This window comes from Typopeltis vanoorti, chromosome 1 (genome assembly GCF_054136105.1).
Source record: "Typopeltis vanoorti isolate ZY-2024b chromosome 1, IOZ_Tvanoo_1.0, whole genome shotgun sequence".
Classification (NCBI taxonomy): Eukaryota; Metazoa; Arthropoda; class Arachnida; order Uropygi; family Thelyphonidae; genus Typopeltis; species Typopeltis vanoorti.
The window spans coordinates 93,914,262-93,932,551 of NC_143549.1; the positions used below are offsets into that span (position 1 = coordinate 93,914,262).

The following is an 18,290-nucleotide window of genomic DNA, read 5'->3' on the forward strand; positions in this document are numbered from 1 at the left end:
AAGTTTATTAATCGATGCTCAATGTTAATGATCTTATAAGGCTTATTCAAAGCTGATTAATTTATCCTTTGTTTAGATTTTTTTATTAATCAGGGACAATAGATTTCTTTCTTCTCAAATACACCTGCACATATTGTTCAAAATTTTCTCACGATATTTTCAATCTACCTAAAAGATAAATTATTTCAATATGATTGAAATGTGGCTTTTGGTCTCTGATATAAAAAATGGATGAATTAAAGTGAGGTCACGTTAATTAAATTGGAGCAAACTGCATTAAAAGGGAAGCGCACTTAACAATCTCAGGCAGTTCACCTTCAAGTTCCATTGAGTCGTTTTACAGGTTAGAAGGTAAAGCTTTTACCTTGTAAATTCACAAAATACGAAGGACAAGGTCGTTATAGTTCTTTTCCAGGGTCCTTCTATTAGTATATAAGGATCCCCTAGAGATTCCATTACTTCAGCTTCGTGCAACTAGGAGCATAAACCATCATCATGATCGCTAAGGTAAGTTGAAACCAGCATACCTTTTAAATTATTTTGGAAATATAAAATAGCCGACTATTAATATCTTTCAAAGATAAACGAATAACGATTTTTTTCAAATAAATGTGGTACTTGTATTTTAATATTTCAATGATGCATCGTTGTTTGAATTTAATATTTGATCATGTGCTTAGAAATATTAATTTAGAATAATTCCCATTAGTCCGAGAAAGAATAAGATGCAATACTACCAATTTAAAATGTAATAATAATAATAATAATAATAATAATAATAATAATAATAATAATAATAATAATAATGTATTTTGGTTACATTTCAAACGAAAGCAATCTCTTAGAAAGTTATGATTACATTTAATTTAAGTTATAATTACATTTTACATTGGAATAACAAAAATTTAAAATAAAAATAATAAGCTACAATTGTCTTAAAATGATACGATATAAATCTCTCTCACGTTATCCTAAAAGTAATTAGATAGCATTGCGAATATTTCTTTGTGTTCTTAATTTTCAATAAAGGTTGTTTAAATTAATACTCAATAAATTCATTAATATTTCTATAATTCAACAGTTACTTTTTATGAAACAAAGCAATCATTGGTATTTCGAATAACTATTAGTTTTAACAAATTACGAATTTATGAGTTTGATGTAGCGTTATCGTCTAAGTCAGGAACACAAGTCTACAGTATTAAAATTCATAAATACGTGAATGAAATCTGATTACGTCAATATTCATTGCCCTTTCTTTTTTTCACGCAGATTGTTATCTTCTGCTTCTCTCTGGCTATTGCCAATGCTGTTGCTCACCTAGGTGGCGCAAGTGTCAGCTCTCGTCAGCAAGACGTAAGTGTTATTATTTAAATAATTTTTTTTATTCTAAAGAAAGTAATTTTATTTTAACGAAAGGGAATTGTGCGTGTATTTAACATATCTACCAAAAACATAAATTTCAGAACATTATATAAATGAATTTTATAAATAATGAAGCTGTTTTTAAGTGTTTTTAAATGTTTTCTGTTTAACTTTTATTTTTTTGTTTTATTTTTAACTACATACAAAAAAAACCATATTCTTCACAGCTTAAATCTTAAAAATATAATTTTTAGTTAGAAAATTCATAGCCAGTTAACCAAAAATTTCTTTATACTGATCACACTTTTGTTTACTCTACACAGGATTTCGGCAACTATGCCTTCAACTATCAAATTGCTGATGGTGTGGGAGCCACAAACGGCCGATACGAATCCGGAAATGGTCACGTCCAAAAGGGAGGCTACACCTTGACTGACATCGATGGTCGTGCCCGTCATGTTGAATACGTTGCTGATGGTGCTGGTTTCCGTGCTGCCATCAAGACCAACGAACCAGGCACAGCTCATAGCGCACCAGCTGCAGCCTACGTCGCTTCTCCCTATGCTGGACCTGTTGCTCCAGTTGCAGTAGGCGCTCCCGTTGTAGCAAAAGCTGCAGTTGTTGCTCCCGTAGCAGTCGCTGCACCTGCAGCTGTAGCCTATGGAGCTGGATTAGGTTATGGAGCAGGGTGGGGCTATGGAGCAGGATTAGATCATGGAGCAGGATGGGGCTATGGAGCAGGATTAGGTCATGGAGCAGGATGGGGCTATGGAGCAGGATTAGGTTACGGAGCAGGATGGGGTTATGGAGCTGGATTGGCACATGGAGTCGGACTGGGATATGCCGGATATGGTATTCATCATTAAACTTATTCAAGAACTCATCCAAACTTAAAGGTAAATTCTCTTTTATCTAGCTACTACAGTACATAGTCTTGTAAGGTTATTTTTGCTATATGTCTTTGATTAAACGCAAGTTTTCAAATAGAAAATCTTAAATTAATATCAAGTTCTCTTTTTTTATATATCCACAGATGTCTTAGAGTAAATATGTTCCTATCCCTGGCACACCGTCGACTGTTTTACCTGAGTCTAGAAATTGATTATACCTTCTATGATCCGAAGCAATTGCTGTATCAAAGATTGCTGCTACAGTGTTCTCAATATTGCCTCTTTATGTCGCCAAAGGAATTGTTAATCGTGTGTGAAGCATTTCTGAAGAAGTTCAATAAAATAACCACATAAAAAAATGTGTCAGTATTATTTTCACATGTAGTATTTTCCTACATCTTGATATAATATTTTGCAGGATACTAACTAAAATATATATTTAAGAAAAAGGGAAACATGATAAGATATTCTGTAATTTGCTATTCAATTTTCGCATGCTTTCATTTTTTTTCTTTCTTTCTTCATATTCAAATAACCCAACAATAACTTTAAAATTGCCACTACAAGTCAAACATTCTGCATATCAGTATTCTAACCACTTAGTGTCACTCAAATGGTTCAATCCCTTAGGGAACATTCACACAAATGGAAAGTTGCAAGACATTACAAGAAATGAATACTGAGCGCATCAAGCCCTTTATTTCAAATTTTGGAGACTTTCGTATGCTTGTAATGATTTCCACTGAAGACTTGCAAATTCTGGATTTGAACTCTCGACATCATGGTGCAAAAATGCAGTTCACGTTTTCACTAAATTGGGACGTTATTAGAGCAAATCTTTAAATCTTGCTGTTTCGATGATCCAGTGGATAATAATGCTGCTGGTCCGACTCCCGCTGTGGTTATGTTTGAGGAATATTTTAGATGGTAAATGAAATTCTTGGTCGTGTATGAGACCACTGTCCTGCTAATTAGAGGCATGAAATGGCTTGAAAAGAATTTATGTTAAGTCATTAGAACTCGGTTTCTAATGACTTAACATAAATTAACCCTTAACCCTTAGGCCTACCAATGGTACTAATATCTAGAGGCTTCCAACCTTTCATGGGGAATTCACATTACAAAATAGGACTACAAAGGGTAATAAGTTTAATGTTAAGATACAACTAGTTTCGTTGAATACATCAACTTCTTCAGGTATCACGGGCAAAGAATTAAATAAAAAATAACAGACACATGTTAAAATAGATTAACAGATTTAGTATAAAATACACAAATACATTTACATTTAAAAGAGAGGAATGCGTGCTTGAGTTCCAAATGACGTTGACTACGTGCGAGAGCTGGCGTGAGTGCGCCAATATTGGATAGTGGCAACGTTTGCGTCAGATATATTATAGCTAAGGCTATTGTTAATATGAGATGAATCAAGCGATATTTCTCTAGATTCAATTATTTTTCTTTCAAGTTCATCATAGCACACGTGGATATTAGAAGTTAGTGGCCAGTCTACGAGGTGTTGGCGGCCCTCATCCGAGTTGATAGAGAAGAGAACGTAGCTAGGGAGAGCGCGCTGGCTCTGGTTCTGTTGTAGGAAATGTCTCTTTTGTGTTCTTCCATGCGTAAAAGGATGGATTTAACTGTCTGGCCGTAGTATTAAACTTGTATTAGTTTTAAACTTGTCATTCTCGGTATAGAGTCATTTAATTTCCTTTTTTTTTATATACAGTTCTACCGTGTAAATAATGAACATTAATATTCATTTTGATGTCGGTTTGATGCCGACAATAAAAAGCTTTCTGTTGAGAAATGATTCTCCCCCCCCCCACCTCTCTCTGGGATTCACTCTACTCACTTTCTCAGAAGCTTTCGGTTTCTTCTTATCTCTTATGAGAAGGCTACCGCCATTCCTCCACTTTAAACTCAGAAATAAATGAGGTAGCTGCAATGTTTCGCTGTTCAGCTTCTTTAAACCTATCGAATTAACTTCTCACCATCCTTTTTCGTAGCATCTACTACTGTTCTTCTGTTAGGAGAAGAACAGCCGTTATTCTCCTAACAGCCTCTGTTTAAAAAACACACGAACAGCTTTTTACATTACTGAGATAAAGAGCCAATAGGCTTCACTTCGGCGAAGTAATGTTATTCAAATTAAGTGGATATTGAATCCAACATTATTTCTTAGCCGAATAAGACATTTAAAGATAGAAAATTTGAATAAATTTACTTCGCCAAAGTGAAGCCTATTGGCTCTTTATCCCAGTAATTTAGTAGTGCACCTTTTGGCGACTTATACAGTAAAGAAATAAGCTTTGTATTACTGCAACTTTGCTATTTACATCTAGGTCTACCTACTCACTGACGAGACCTCAAAAAGGTCGAAACTGGTCTGGGTAGTGACCTTCTCCCATAATGTATAACAGCATACATCTCCTATGAGATGTGCTTTACATTAAGGGAAAGTACTAAGAACAGAGTGAGCTTACTCCACCTTTACTACGAGTTGCCCCAGCATGTACCGCCTGTTGGCTTACGCTTGGACTCGCCGAACGTTTATAGTTTTCTATATTCGGCATGAAACTCTTAGATAGATTTTCTATCTCTGAGTTTCTTATTCGGCTAAGAAATAATGTTGGATTCAATATCCACTTAATTTGAATAGCTTTTTACATTCTCCTTAACTTCTTGCTAACACATATGCATTATCGATATGCTATAGGTTTACAACTTCCTTTGTACAAGAAAGAATAATAAATATCCAGTACACTTTTATAGTTAAGTATCAAAGTAATATTTGTCCATTTGAAATTATTTCTTTTAATAACGTTTCTATTATATTTCAAAACAAAATATTTGCAATTAAATTAAGGGTAATTAAAGAACAGTTAATTTAAATTTAAAAATTTAAAAACGCTGGTTGAAAAATTATTTTTTTTTTACAAAATTATAATTGTGAGTAATTTGTAAATTAAACAGATGTAGAATATTTTTGATATTAAAAAAAATTCTGAATGCGAAAATAAATATGAAGAAACTGAAAATAAATTAGACAATTTTCGTTGTTTTATGCTTTTGACATGATTTATCCGCTTGCAACCACATGTTAAAACTAAATATTGTCATATTAAATCAATCATACTAAATATTGTCATATTACAACAGTACAAACAACATAATAAATTATATCTTAATGTAGAATTTATCAGAAAGTGATAACTATTGTGAAACGATGGTTATTCCACTAAATGAAACAAAAAATAAATGTAACAATATTATTCAAGAAAACAATCATTACTGGATAGGAGAATTTAATCTCCCTCAGTGGATACATGGGATAAAGATGCTGATAACATTGAGAACAAATAAACTTAAATCGACAAGGAATCTGCTGGATTAATATCTGAAAAATCAATAACTTATGATCTTTATATTCTATTCAGCTCTATGTTTCAGAAACTTTAACTGAGTACTACCAATCTGGATCTCAACTCTTCTGTAGGGTTGAGATCCAGATTGTTCACTGATCGGTTTTTTCCTCATCATTTTTCTCCTATCATCTTGCAAAAGAACCTGCAGTGCATGGCGCATGGCCGTGTCGAAAGAGACAAGGATCTGTTTCATAAAACTGCCACAATGATGACAGTGTTGGATTTTCTCAAAGTGTTGTATATCGTTGGACTCATTCTTCCTGTCTATATAGCGAAGGTTCGAGTCCATGGCAGAAGACACAGCTCCAGACCATTACACCTCCGTCTCCAAACTTAACAGTCCTTATGTTAGGGTTCATCATAAGGACTGCCATCCGTTGCATTCACACTCACCTATCCGATCGTAAAAAGAGATAGTGGGATTCCCCACTCCTTACTATGATCTTCGTATGATCAGTTGCTCTTTCGTAGAAATGAGACTACGAAGATCTTTACTTCTTGTCATGCTATTGACTTGAACCACTGTAGACTCTCTTTGTAACCCTGATGGTTTCTTTAGGCTTCCGAGATTTCTGTGCCATTGATTGGAGTACATCCCCCCCCCCCCACTGGGTGAGCTTACTCCCTTTCCTGCTTTCTTGGCTCCGACGGCGCCTCATATTACTATTGTTTGCTAATGTTGTCTGCATTTGATTTAAATTTAGTTGATTTTGAGTGATGCGATTTTTCACTGGATAGGACACTGATATTACATCTGTTTTGAATTTCTAACAAATTCTTTTTTACGTGCTATTGAATATATTCAAATACACTGTCGAATTGAAGGATTTATCTAATCAGCCTTATGTAGTAAGATGGACCAAGTATAATGATAGGAATATACACATACCGGTCAGTGAATTAGAAACTTTTCTATACTACCGTTGACTCAACGGTATTATAGAAAATTGAAATTTGAAAATTATTATTGAAAATTGAAAAATGAAGAAAGTTGAAATTTGAGTCAGTTACTCAAATTTCAAAAGTCGCTGGTGAACGCCTGTTATATTGTAGACGTAGATGCATCCGACAATGAGTCCTATGTCGAACTCCGAAAGATCCTTTGTTTTTCCCATTGTGATCAACACTGGATTACTGACCAGCAGCATTCTTAAATGATCGCCTAGAACACGTGGTGATACATGTAGCCAAGTATTTTGCATATACTCTGCATACTTTACGTACATCTGCATAAAGGATTCTAATTCAGTGGCCAGTATGTGTGTACGTATCAATAATGTTCCTGAAATAGAGTATAATCCCACGCTTATTTCCATATAGTATCAATATACCAAATGAAAATAAATAAATAAATAAAACTCAAAAATATTATCAGTTATAAGAAAAAGTGTTCTGTTCACGTCTACCAAAAAATAGTGGATATGGTGGGACATTAAATCAAAATGTATTTCAAAGTTTTCGATAGGGAAGTTCCATCTGAACTGAAATTGTGTTAGAGATGGACTGAACACAATTGCAGTTCAGAGGGGACCTAACGAAATTAGGTCCCCTCTGAGTAGTTTCCTTGTAGAGTGACAGCTTATCATTAAAGTGTCACTCTACAATCTACAATCTACACATACAATCTACAGTCTACACCTACATATCATTATGTAGTGTAGATTGTTTTTATTGTTATTTAAAGCATATGAATGTTTTTCTTGTGAATCTTTTTTTAATAGAATATTATTTTGAAACGAAGGTTCAGGGGTCTTTCCAAGTTTTAGTAAATCTTCTAAATATCAAACCGGAATTAAACTGTGCCATTCAGAGTCGATTACTTTAAGCGTGCTGACCGACTAACAGAAAGAATCCTAATAGGTGCTTTTATTTAACTGGAAACTTCTACTATATATAAAGCATGTTTATGGCTGTTTGTAACATCCAGCCTCTAGTTTGAGAGAGTCCGATTCGAATTCCTATAACATGCGAGGAAAGTCAGAAGGGCTATTTTACCTAAATGTGAGTTAGTCGGTCTTGTAGAGACGACAGGGCTAGAAACTTTAGTTTTCTACTCTTACAATTAAACACGAGGGCTGTAAATTTAACAAACAAATATGGTGGTCCATGGAGTTAACTTCCCTATCATTACTAAACTTTGAGTTTGTTATTAATTACTTATTAGTCTCTCTCTCTCTCTCTCTCTCTCTCTCTCTCTCTCTCACACACACACACACACACACACACACACACACACACACACACACACACACACACACACACACACACACACACACACACACACACACACACACACACACACACACGCACGCACGCACGCACACTCACGAAGAGTGTATAGTAAACCGGTATTTATATAATATAATAAAAACCGACATATAAATAAATTTGAGGTCTAATTTGAATATAACGTAATTTATCTAAAAAAATTAACAGATCTTTTAATGTAAACCTTTCGAAGTCACTTAATATCAGTATAACATGAAATTTTTTAAAGCATTAATATTAGCTTCGACCACCCATAGTACATAGTAGCATTGTTCAGAAAGATTTTTATTTTTATTATTTATTTATTTGTTACATAACCTGGAAAACCCAGACGTTTCAGGACTCTAAAAAAGTGGAACTGTCGCATATTAAGATGGAATTCTTTTCTTATATAAAGACAATCACAAACATTCTACGCAGCCTGTTGATTGAAGAGTGAATATGTTATCCACTTGGCTAGCCATGAAAATGTCATATGAAACTGAATGCTGAAAATATAAGGAATAAAGAATTTTTAAGTATTTATTTAGTGTACAAAACAGCTATGAAGGGATAAAGATCCTTTACAGCTGAGCTGTTTATTATTTAATTATAGTTCGATTATTTTAATTATTGAAAAGTATACTATTGCAACGTATTGATACTAATACAAAATACTGTCTGTGAATGCAACAGAGAGGGGAGGGCGAAGGAATATTAGAGTTTAATGTCATTAACAGGCTGCAAGAGAGTCTCCGTAGCTCAGTACCAAGTTGTTTTTCTGTTTGGAAAGATCTCGGATCGAATCCCATCTGCAAATTTTCGAGTAATTAAAGGAAGTTGCCTGTCTCATATGATATTAGCAGGATTTTCTTCCCCAAACAGTCGCCCTTTATTCGTCCCTCAAGCATAAAATGAATCACTTTTTCCTAAAAATATATGATTGCGAAAGCCAGCATTGGCAAGTTATGGACCATTAGGCCTGTAAATATGGCAGATTATTATTATTATTATGAAAGAGGCTGCAAGATGAAATTATCTTGCACTTGTTAATATAATAATTGCTTGAATTATTGGTTTGTTTGCAGTACATAAATCACCTCGACGCTTCTCTGTAAATACAGTCAATACTAATAAGGATGCAGCAACAAAACTCTTTCTATCTAGAATTTGTGTTTATCACATTAGAATTATTTCCCACTTATTAGAAATCGAAATATGTTCATCATATAGTAGAAATTCTACACGGCGCAGTAGATTCTTGGTTCTAGTCGGATACGAGATAAAAGCCAATACTTGAAAAACTGGCTTTTATATCACAAAACCAGACACTCTGGTCAGGAGCGCACGCACGCACGCACACACACACACACACACACACACACACACACACACACACACACACACACACACACACACACACACACACACACACACACACACACACACACACACACACACACACGATTAACTGTAATTAAGTAACATGCATAACACACAGAGTCATTGCCTTAGTTGTTTTGGCTGTACTCCAAACGAAACTAATCAAGAAATTTGGCTACCATTAAAATATTTATTTATTTTTATTTTTAAATCACATGCATAAATCATTATTCTCTTAAATGGACAGAATGTATACCAACTTTAGGATTTTTTTATAGCAAGTCGTATTCTTTCTATTAATACTGAACTACTCTAGCTGGGAATCAAGTTAACTTCCGAAATGATCCCTGGTGCGTTATCCATCATACATTTTTTCCAATAGTATTTCTTTATTAAAAATTTAGAAAATGATTAGCCAAGCAAGTGACCGATGTAGTAGGAACTGTTACCATATGTGCTGATAATAAAATACAAATAATAAAATAAAATAAAATAATTTGCTATTTTATTAAGTTCTTTCTTAAAACGAATGCTATCCATATGCACAAAGCCGAGAGGTGGAACTTCAGGATAATTCTAAACAATCAACCGCACTCTTTTTCTGTTTCTGAAGTCTGCGAACCCATCGATCACTTCCTTTAGAAGTCAAAGAACGCAAATGAGTATTATGTAGAATTTTATTTGTAAAGGTAATCGGATACCAGATAAGTTAACGAGCATCGGGGAAATGAGCTTGAGGTATTTCCATTGTTTTCACTCAAGACATGAACGAATGGAATGACACACACCACTTTCACTAATTGAAGCCATCTGGAATCCCACATGCAGTGGTTGCATCATCAAAAGCCGCAGGCAATTGTCTGATTCGCTAACGAAATGTCTTAAGCGTGTTGAAAAACACGTTTGCTACAAATAAACTAATTATCACAACCAGAACACGTCATCAAGGATTGTGCAAGGCAGAGACGTACGAATACTGTTAATAGAAAATTATTCATAGTAGTCTACTTTTAATGACTTTATCCTCTTTCTTTCTTTCCTCTTTATCTTTGGTTCTAATCATCTTAGCAGACCAGAGACCCCAGATTTATTTTTAAAGGACGTCTAGACACACCCACACATTATTCAAAGGTTTCTCACGACCGTTGGCTAACCTGAAATTGTAATGATTAAATATGGTCGAAATCTAGTTCAGTATTTTCTTTAAAAAAAAAATAATAATAATAAAAATAGGAACACTTAACTAAAGTAAATCACGGCTATCAAGAAGCTCTCGAAAATCTCAAGCAGTTCACCTTCTCATTCCAATCAGTTGTTTTACGGGTTAGAAGTATATTGTTTCTTTGCATGTAATATTTGCCGAATTCGAAGGACAAGGATTTTACCATAGTTCACTAATGAGGTCCTTCTCTTGGTATATAAGGAGGCTCTAAGGATTTGCAGTTCTACCTTCAGCTTCGTGCAACAAGCAGGCAGCTCAAACTCTCACCATGATCGCCAAGGTAAGTTGAAACAATATTGTGTTTAGTGCTTTTAGTGATATCAATAGTTATCCTAAGATTATAATTCGAAATTTTAATAATTCATCACAGTTTTAAATTTAATAGGCTATACTTAGATTTTTTAGTTTTGATATCTTCGAATGGTAATATCAATACAGTATACATAAATAGTTCTTATTTGATGTCAAACTATAATACCCTGGAAGAAATCATCATTTGTTTTATATTCGATTAATATGAGTTAAAAATTATTGTTTCTCGATTCCTTGAAGTCAGCGTGCTTTGCAAACTGTAGAAGTAATGCTCTGTGTTCAAATGTACAAAGTAATGTCCAAATAATAACTTTACTTGCACAATTACTTTGCAGCGTAGGCTTATGCACATTATTACTTGGTGTAGGTCAGTGTACATGATTTTATGCATTACGTGAAGCATCTCTGCCATTTATTCACGAATTGAGGTTAAATAGTTCGACCTGTCCGAAACTCAGCTTTTAAATCCCTGAGAACGTACAAAAAACGATGGAGACTGCTATCATAATTAATACTTTGATTAGAACTTACTGCCTTAGTTGCCTCTGCCATATAAATAAATGACGCCCACCTAAAGAAGGTTCAAAACTTATAGGATATTATTAGCGTTGGTGAATATGTTTTTTTTTTTCTTCTATTTATACTTCGTATAATATGGAAACCCCGCTCTAGAGACCAACGATGAATATTTTCAAGCCACTTAAGGCATTTAATACGTGGAACGATGGTCTCACACCGGGTAATGAAATTCATCTCTCATCTAACAAAAATTCGTGCTCACAGCGGGATTCGATGCATTTATGTACATTTATGCGATATTTATGCATCAGTATTTTATGTATCAATATTAAAATTTAATCCTTATTATCATAATTATTTGTAAAATTATTTCATTATTTTTAAAAGGAATGGGGATGTAATGAAAATATTTCTATGGTTATGCAGTGCATGAAAATGTTACTACGATGGGCGAATAACGATACAAAAAAAGTTGAAACCATTGCATTACGTAACGACCTATTTATGCATTACATTGTAATATGAGAAAAAATTATTTTTCAATACTTTATATGCATAAGATTGGTTATAATTTGCAAGTGAAACATAGGTGACTCAATCTGAACACTTGAAGTATTTAAGTTGGCTTTCTTTCTGATGGTCTTGAATAGTTTCTTTCGGTTCTGGGAAAGTCATACAACTCATGAGGATTAAAATTATATTGCGACTTTAAAAGTTTATGTAGACATTCATATTAGTTAGCATTTAATTCTTCCTAATAATAATAATAATAATAATAATAATAATAATAATAATAATAATAATAATAATATTTCTCCTTTAGATTGTCATCTTCTGCTTCTCTCTGGCCATTGCCAATGGCGCTGCTGCTCTCCTAGGTGGCTCAAGCGTCAGTTCTCGTCAACAAGATGTAAGTTTGATAGAAGATTTATAATCAAATAAGGAAATCTGTAATTGATTCAGCAACAATTTTACTTGAAACGTAACCAAAGAAAAATAAAAAAAACATATAAGAAAGTCAAGTTCCCAAAATTGATATATTCGATTATATTTTAAATCTTGGACTTCTATTCCGAATTAGTTAAAAACCAATTTTTTCTTGCATTTTTTTAAATTACAAGAATTGTTTATGATTTTTCTTTTTTTTACACAGGATTTCGGCAACTATGCTTTCAACTATCAAATTGCTGATGGTCTGGGAGCCACAAATAGCCGATACGAATCAGGAAATGGAAAAGTCCAAACAGGAGGTTACACCTTGACAGACATCGATGGTCGTGCCCGTCGTGTTGAATACGTTGCTGATGGTGCTGGTTTCCGTGCTGCCATCAAGACCAACGAACCAGGTACAGCCAACAGTGCACCCGCTGCCGCCTACATTGCCTCTCCCTATGCCGGACCCTCTGCTCCAATTGCAGTTGGTGGTCCCGTTGTTGCAAAAGTTGCTGCACCTGTAGCAGTTGCCGCTCCAGTAGCAGTTGCTGCACCTGCAGCCTATGGAGTAGGTGCTGGAGCCTTAGGATATGGAGCAGGACTGGGTTACGGAGCTGGATGGGGTTATGGAGCCGGATTGGCCCATGGAGCTGGATGGGGTTATGGAGCTGCTGGACTCGGAGCTGCTGGACTCGGAGCTGTTGGACATGGAGCTGCTGGTCTCGGAGCTGCTGCTGGACTTGGAGCTGTTGGACTTGGATATGGTGCATATGGCAAATATTAATTCTTTCACCGTATCATCTTTTTAACTTAAAGGTAGAAATTTATTTTTATCTAAATATCTCAAAAATACATTTATTATTCCTCTCTCTATATAATTACTTTGTATTCATAATATATTTACTAACATCAAATTTTATGTTTCCTTTTAGACGTAAAATATGTAGTCTAGAATCGTGCTGTCCTTTCACCTTGGTATGCCGTCAGTTCCTCAATCGGATCCATCTATATTGCTCATACAATCTCCATCATCTGGACTTTGTTGCTGCTGTACGAAGCTGTTATTATATTCTTATAAATATTCGCGTATTTATGTTGCCAATGAAATTGTTGGGTGCCTGCAAGATGCTTGTTGAAGAAGCCAATAAAATATAACCAAGAAAAAAAATTGTGTTAGTGTTATTTATACAAATGAAAAAAAAAAAACGCGTTGATAACAATTTTATTATTTTGTGATCATTCTCTCTCTCTCTCTCTCTCTCTCTCGACTATTGTATATAACATTACAAGTTAGTGAAAGAAATTACAAAAATGGATTAGGAATATACACTCTATATCAAACATTTCTGCTAGAGACCATATAATAACTTTGGATATGTGCGGAGTTCGGGTCTGCATTATACACCTTGAGTAAATTGCCGACAGGTTCTCACGTATTTCAACGTAGTTAAAACAGCAATGGAGTTATATATATATATTTATGGAAAAGGTACGATAGATTCCTGTGTTAACAGAAAGCAAAGCAAATAAACATAAAACAGATGATGGATAAATAATAAGCATTCTACCTCCTTTTGACGAGTGGAGGATTTTTTAAACAAAACAAAATTAGGAATGCTTCCCAAAGTGAATTCCATAGATCTAGGTAAAATTGTTTAATTTATAGAAGACAAATGAAGCCTTTAGCGAAAGAAAAGCCACACTATTTAGATATTGAGGAAACTCGAGATTCAGTATGGGAAATAGTCAAACTAGTAACGAGAAACACATTAAATGGCTGCCTTCATAAAACCTGTTTTCAATGCCAGAAGGACTCTTGAATATCCTGTTACAGATTCGTAACAGAGGGTTTCAGTGATTCAGCTTTTAGTATTTTTTTTAGAGATATGTCTTTACCTAGAATTCATTTTAGCCATCATGTTGATTTCGTTATAGTAGATTTCTGGAACATGTTCAGGTAGCAGCATAGCAACATTCTTACAAAGATTTCCTTAAAGGTTAGAGGTTCGAAAATAATTTAGGGAGAGGGAAGCTTCCTAACACATGCGATATTTGATATGTCTGTTCAGTTAGAGATTGATTCTGGCAAGTAACAATAGAAAATGCTTTGGAAAAAAAAATGAGGCTTGGGCTTCAGTTTAGTCGGGCACAATATTCTGTCGTAAAGAAACTGTCAATGAGAATAACCGATAAAAAAGAAAGCTGATTTAAAGCAGGGGAATGGTAGATAGATCGCATAACAAAGCTAGTTCTGGACTACTTTATCATTTTTTCAGAATTACATAAACACTTTCAGAATTTCAAAAAAAATAAATAAATAACGAAATATTGTAAGACGAGATCTTAGTAAAGTTCTCTGCAACAAAAATTATCAAATGTTTTGGAATTATTAAGAGCAATTTTTCTGAATACTTATACGAGTCATTTGTTTAAAAGAAAAAGCATGATGTATCCATACCAAGATATTTTTCTGATAACAAGATTGATTCTTGTGTATATAAGGAAGAGGTGGGAGCTCGTAACATGCCGAATTCAGGTTCATAGAAGTAGTGAAAAAAAAAGTGCGTATATATAAAAGAATTGTCTTTTTTCACATCTCGAATTCCAAACAATACCGTTAAACTACTTCCATGTTTATTGGAGTTCTGAGGTGGCTTGAAAATTTGATATTTGGTCTCTAGAGCAGCAGCACTTCGGGCATGTGTAAAAACTAAATATTTCTCACAGTCCGAAAACATAGTCCTGACTATGTTTTCGGACTGTGAGAAAAACAGAAAAAGTTCGTAGCCCACCCACAGTACTAATATATTATAGATTTGCAAACTTTAGTGGGTGGAAATCACATAAAAAATATGTGAGAATATTCTTTCATCTCACAATGTTCAATCAGTTCTGGCAACGTTCACAATATTAAGATTGTGAATTTTGATTAGTTGTTTGAAACCAAACACCCATCCGTTGCTTTAGAGTAAAAGGCCTTGTTATTTTTTCTACTGTTATTTCCCCATTTACAACTGAGTAGAGTTATTTTAAAATTGCATAAATGGAACTGTCGTTTCGTTCGTTCATTACATTCTATAAATAATATAATGTGGGTTCTCGCTTTACGAGAATCCCCATTATATATGCACATACTTTAACTTTATTATTGCTATTATATTATTATTTTATGAATTAATTTCTTATTCTCATTTTACTTTTATTAATTCGTTTCAAATTTAGTGGGATTTTTTTTGAGTATTTTTTAATTAAATTTAGTTATATATTTCTAAGATTGGTGTAAATATCATATATGTAGTTTTTGACTTTTCCAAAGAATTTTATTGAAAAATTTTAAAAGAATATTCAGGAATTATACATATGGTTTATGTGTTTTTATATTATAACTAATTAATTGCCTGATGGTAATGGGAATATCAGTTCAACTATGTTTTGTTTTGTAATAACTAAGTCAACGCAAATTTTAAGTTATACAAAGTTATTATTATAGTTTTTGTTGTTGTTAAAATTCGTGTTTTTTTTAAAAGTGCAAGTTGCAAATGATAGAAAAGTATTGCCTAACAGTTTGCGATGCTTTTCTTTTTTTTTTGATACCTGATATCAACTGAAAAAAACGACAAAGAAAGAAAGAAAAACAAAACCGATACTTCTAAGCGAATGGTTTTAATTTTAAAAAAATATTTATTGGGGTTAAAGCTAAGTTCCTCAGAACATCTCAAGAGGCTTCTCAAGGAGCACCTCCTTTGCTTCTCGTCCATGATGAAGATCAAACTTTGGAGATCAAATATAGTTTTTATTCCAGAGAAAGTGATAAACCGCACAAAATGTAATAGGTGTCGGTCCAATTTTTAAATTTCATAGAAGACAAATAAACATAATATTCAATTTTAATTATTCATCTATTTAATTATCTATTTAATTATTTATCCAACAATTAAGACCCATATCTTTTGGTCTTAATTGTTGGATATTGTAAGATAACCAGTCCCCACTCTCAGTCATCTTTGTAACCAATTCAAGAATTATAAACTTTCGGATGACGACAGTTTAGCCATATCTTAATCCTAACCATAGAAGGAATTATTATCTGAAACAGAATAAGTTTTAAGGTCGATTTTTTTTAGGTTTCTGGATGAAAATTCCTACTAGGCCGCTTCAAACATCGAATAACTATAGAATCTGAAAAAAATCCTTTCGTCGTAAACTAGGTTCGAACTTATAACTGTTTTCCTTCTGCCGAGCTAGCCGCTTGGAATTTATTACAAGAGGAGTGAGTTATTTCACATAATTTTATCTATATATGTTTTTTCTTACAGTTTTCTTTGTGGCTTTAAACTTAGACTTGTCAATAGAAAGAAAGATATTTAGAGTGTTTAAGTAAGTAGTTGGGATTATTATCTGGTATTCTAGGAGTCATGCGGACAATTTGGATGAGATCGTTGGTGATAGCAAATATCTCAGTATCGCTAACTGCTTGATCTGCGCAGTTGATGGAGAGATTTGAACATCGAAATCTATAAGGAAAATTAAGATTAGACTAGAGAAAAAAAACATTCAAAGAAAGAAAATCAAAATAGTTCAGAATTAATAACGATATCTATCCTATATATATAAAATGATAAGCAATTTTATGTAACGTTTTCGTGTCTCGTTTTTTGTGCGGCTTCTTAATATATATTTAATATAATATATATTTAATAGTAATTAATAATAATAATAATTTGGTCTAGGTAGTGTAATTATTTTTATATAAAAATTTTGAGGAAAATAATACATTTTTTTTAAATAGAAAAATATTAAACGTTGCACTATTTTTATAGATATATAAGACAAAGCTAATATTGAACAAAAATGGCTGTTTTCAAGTCTTAGCAAGTAGTGCAACACGAGGGCAACTCGGAAGTAGTGCAACAAGAAGACGACTCGGAAGTAGGTGCAAGAAGGGGCAACTCGCGGCAAAGGTGAAGCAAGCTCCGAGCATCTGATCCAAAAATAACCAGCTTACCAGCTCAGAGAACCGGCTTACTAGCCCGAAACTGGGGGATTGGGCGCAGTAGGCGCCATGGGGGTGGTACCTCCCCCTTTCGAGTCTTCAAAATTCGAGTCATCAGAATTCAAGGAGAACCGACCTACCAGTCCAGAACACGGAGGATCGGGCGCCGTAGCCCCCCTCGTATATATATATATATATATGTTAAAGATACCAAGAAATTTTAAGACACCAATATTAAACTTGGTTTTAATCTTTTTCCCAAGTAAGCAAAACAAAGTTTTGCCCGTGAAATCTATTCACGTCTGAGCTACTTGTATATATAGAGGCCGATGACTTCATATCACTTGCATGTATCCCATAATGCAAAACACACCCCCTTTCAGGCGAGTATAATGCAGTGCATAATGGGAAGGGCCACTACCCAGACCGGTTTCCCTGTTTAAGTTGGGGTTGCCTCTCCAAAAACTCGAGATCACCCAATAATGAGCGACCCGCAGGATCAAAAACTCAGAAACTCAGCGTTGTTCCCTTCAGAAACAGGCTCACCCTATCACCGAGAACTCTCAGCGTTGGCTCTACCTCGTGGCAGGCTCCCCCCACCATCGAGCAGAGCCGCTCATATTTCATCTGGGAGGGTAACAGCAACAGCCGTGCCTCAGTTAACCTCATGGGCTACAGCATTGCCATTCATCTCCCAGGTGTCCAACCGGTTTCGACCTTTATTCAGGTGAAAAAGTAAAGGGTTGCTCATCATAGGCCTAGAGTAGTTAGTATAGGAGTGCAAGAGAGCCCGATAGTATTAGGAGAAAAAAAGACAGCATGAGAGAGAGAGAGAGAGAGAGAGAGAGAGAGAGAAAAGACCTCAGATCTTTTATATCATCATATAGCCAAAGGCTATCAGTTTGCCTTTTTCACCAGTCACATATAGATGAACCAAAAGATAAATGGAAACTAAAGTGCAAATATAACTGATACCAAGGTAGTTAGCCCCATCTGGG

The 18,290-nt window shown here is 34.3% G+C and overlaps 2 protein-coding genes across 2 annotated transcripts; both read left to right on the plus strand.

Moving 5' to 3' along the window:
- The first annotated feature begins 495 nt into the window (after window positions 1-495).
- Window positions 496-2,231, plus strand: LOC150110219 (uncharacterized). Its single transcript, XM_090393283.1, has 3 exons — window positions 496-507; window positions 1,273-1,356; window positions 1,689-2,231. The coding sequence occupies exons 1-3, from the start codon at window positions 496-498 to the stop codon at window positions 2,229-2,231; spliced, it is 639 nt and encodes a 212-aa protein (XP_090249409.1).
- Window positions 2,232-10,803: 8,572 nt separating this feature from the next.
- Window positions 10,804-13,083, plus strand: LOC150110220 (uncharacterized). Its single transcript, XM_090393411.1, has 3 exons — window positions 10,804-10,815; window positions 12,190-12,276; window positions 12,520-13,083. Exons 1-3 carry the CDS (start codon window positions 10,804-10,806, stop codon window positions 13,081-13,083), a joined length of 663 nt encoding a protein of 220 aa, XP_090249537.1.
- Window positions 13,084-18,290: the final 5,207 nt, after the last annotated feature.

What these genes read in the sequence shown, in the direction of transcription:
- LOC150110219 (XM_090393283.1), top strand. An exon ending in TCAGCTCTCGTCAGCAAGAC is followed by an intron (nt 1,357 to 1,688) that starts GTAAGTGTTATT and finishes TACTCTACACAG; the next exon opens with GATTTCGGCAACTATGCCTT.
- LOC150110220 (XM_090393411.1), top strand. An exon ending in TCAGTTCTCGTCAACAAGAT is followed by an intron (nt 12,277 to 12,519) that starts GTAAGTTTGATA and finishes TTTTTTACACAG; the next exon opens with GATTTCGGCAACTATGCTTT.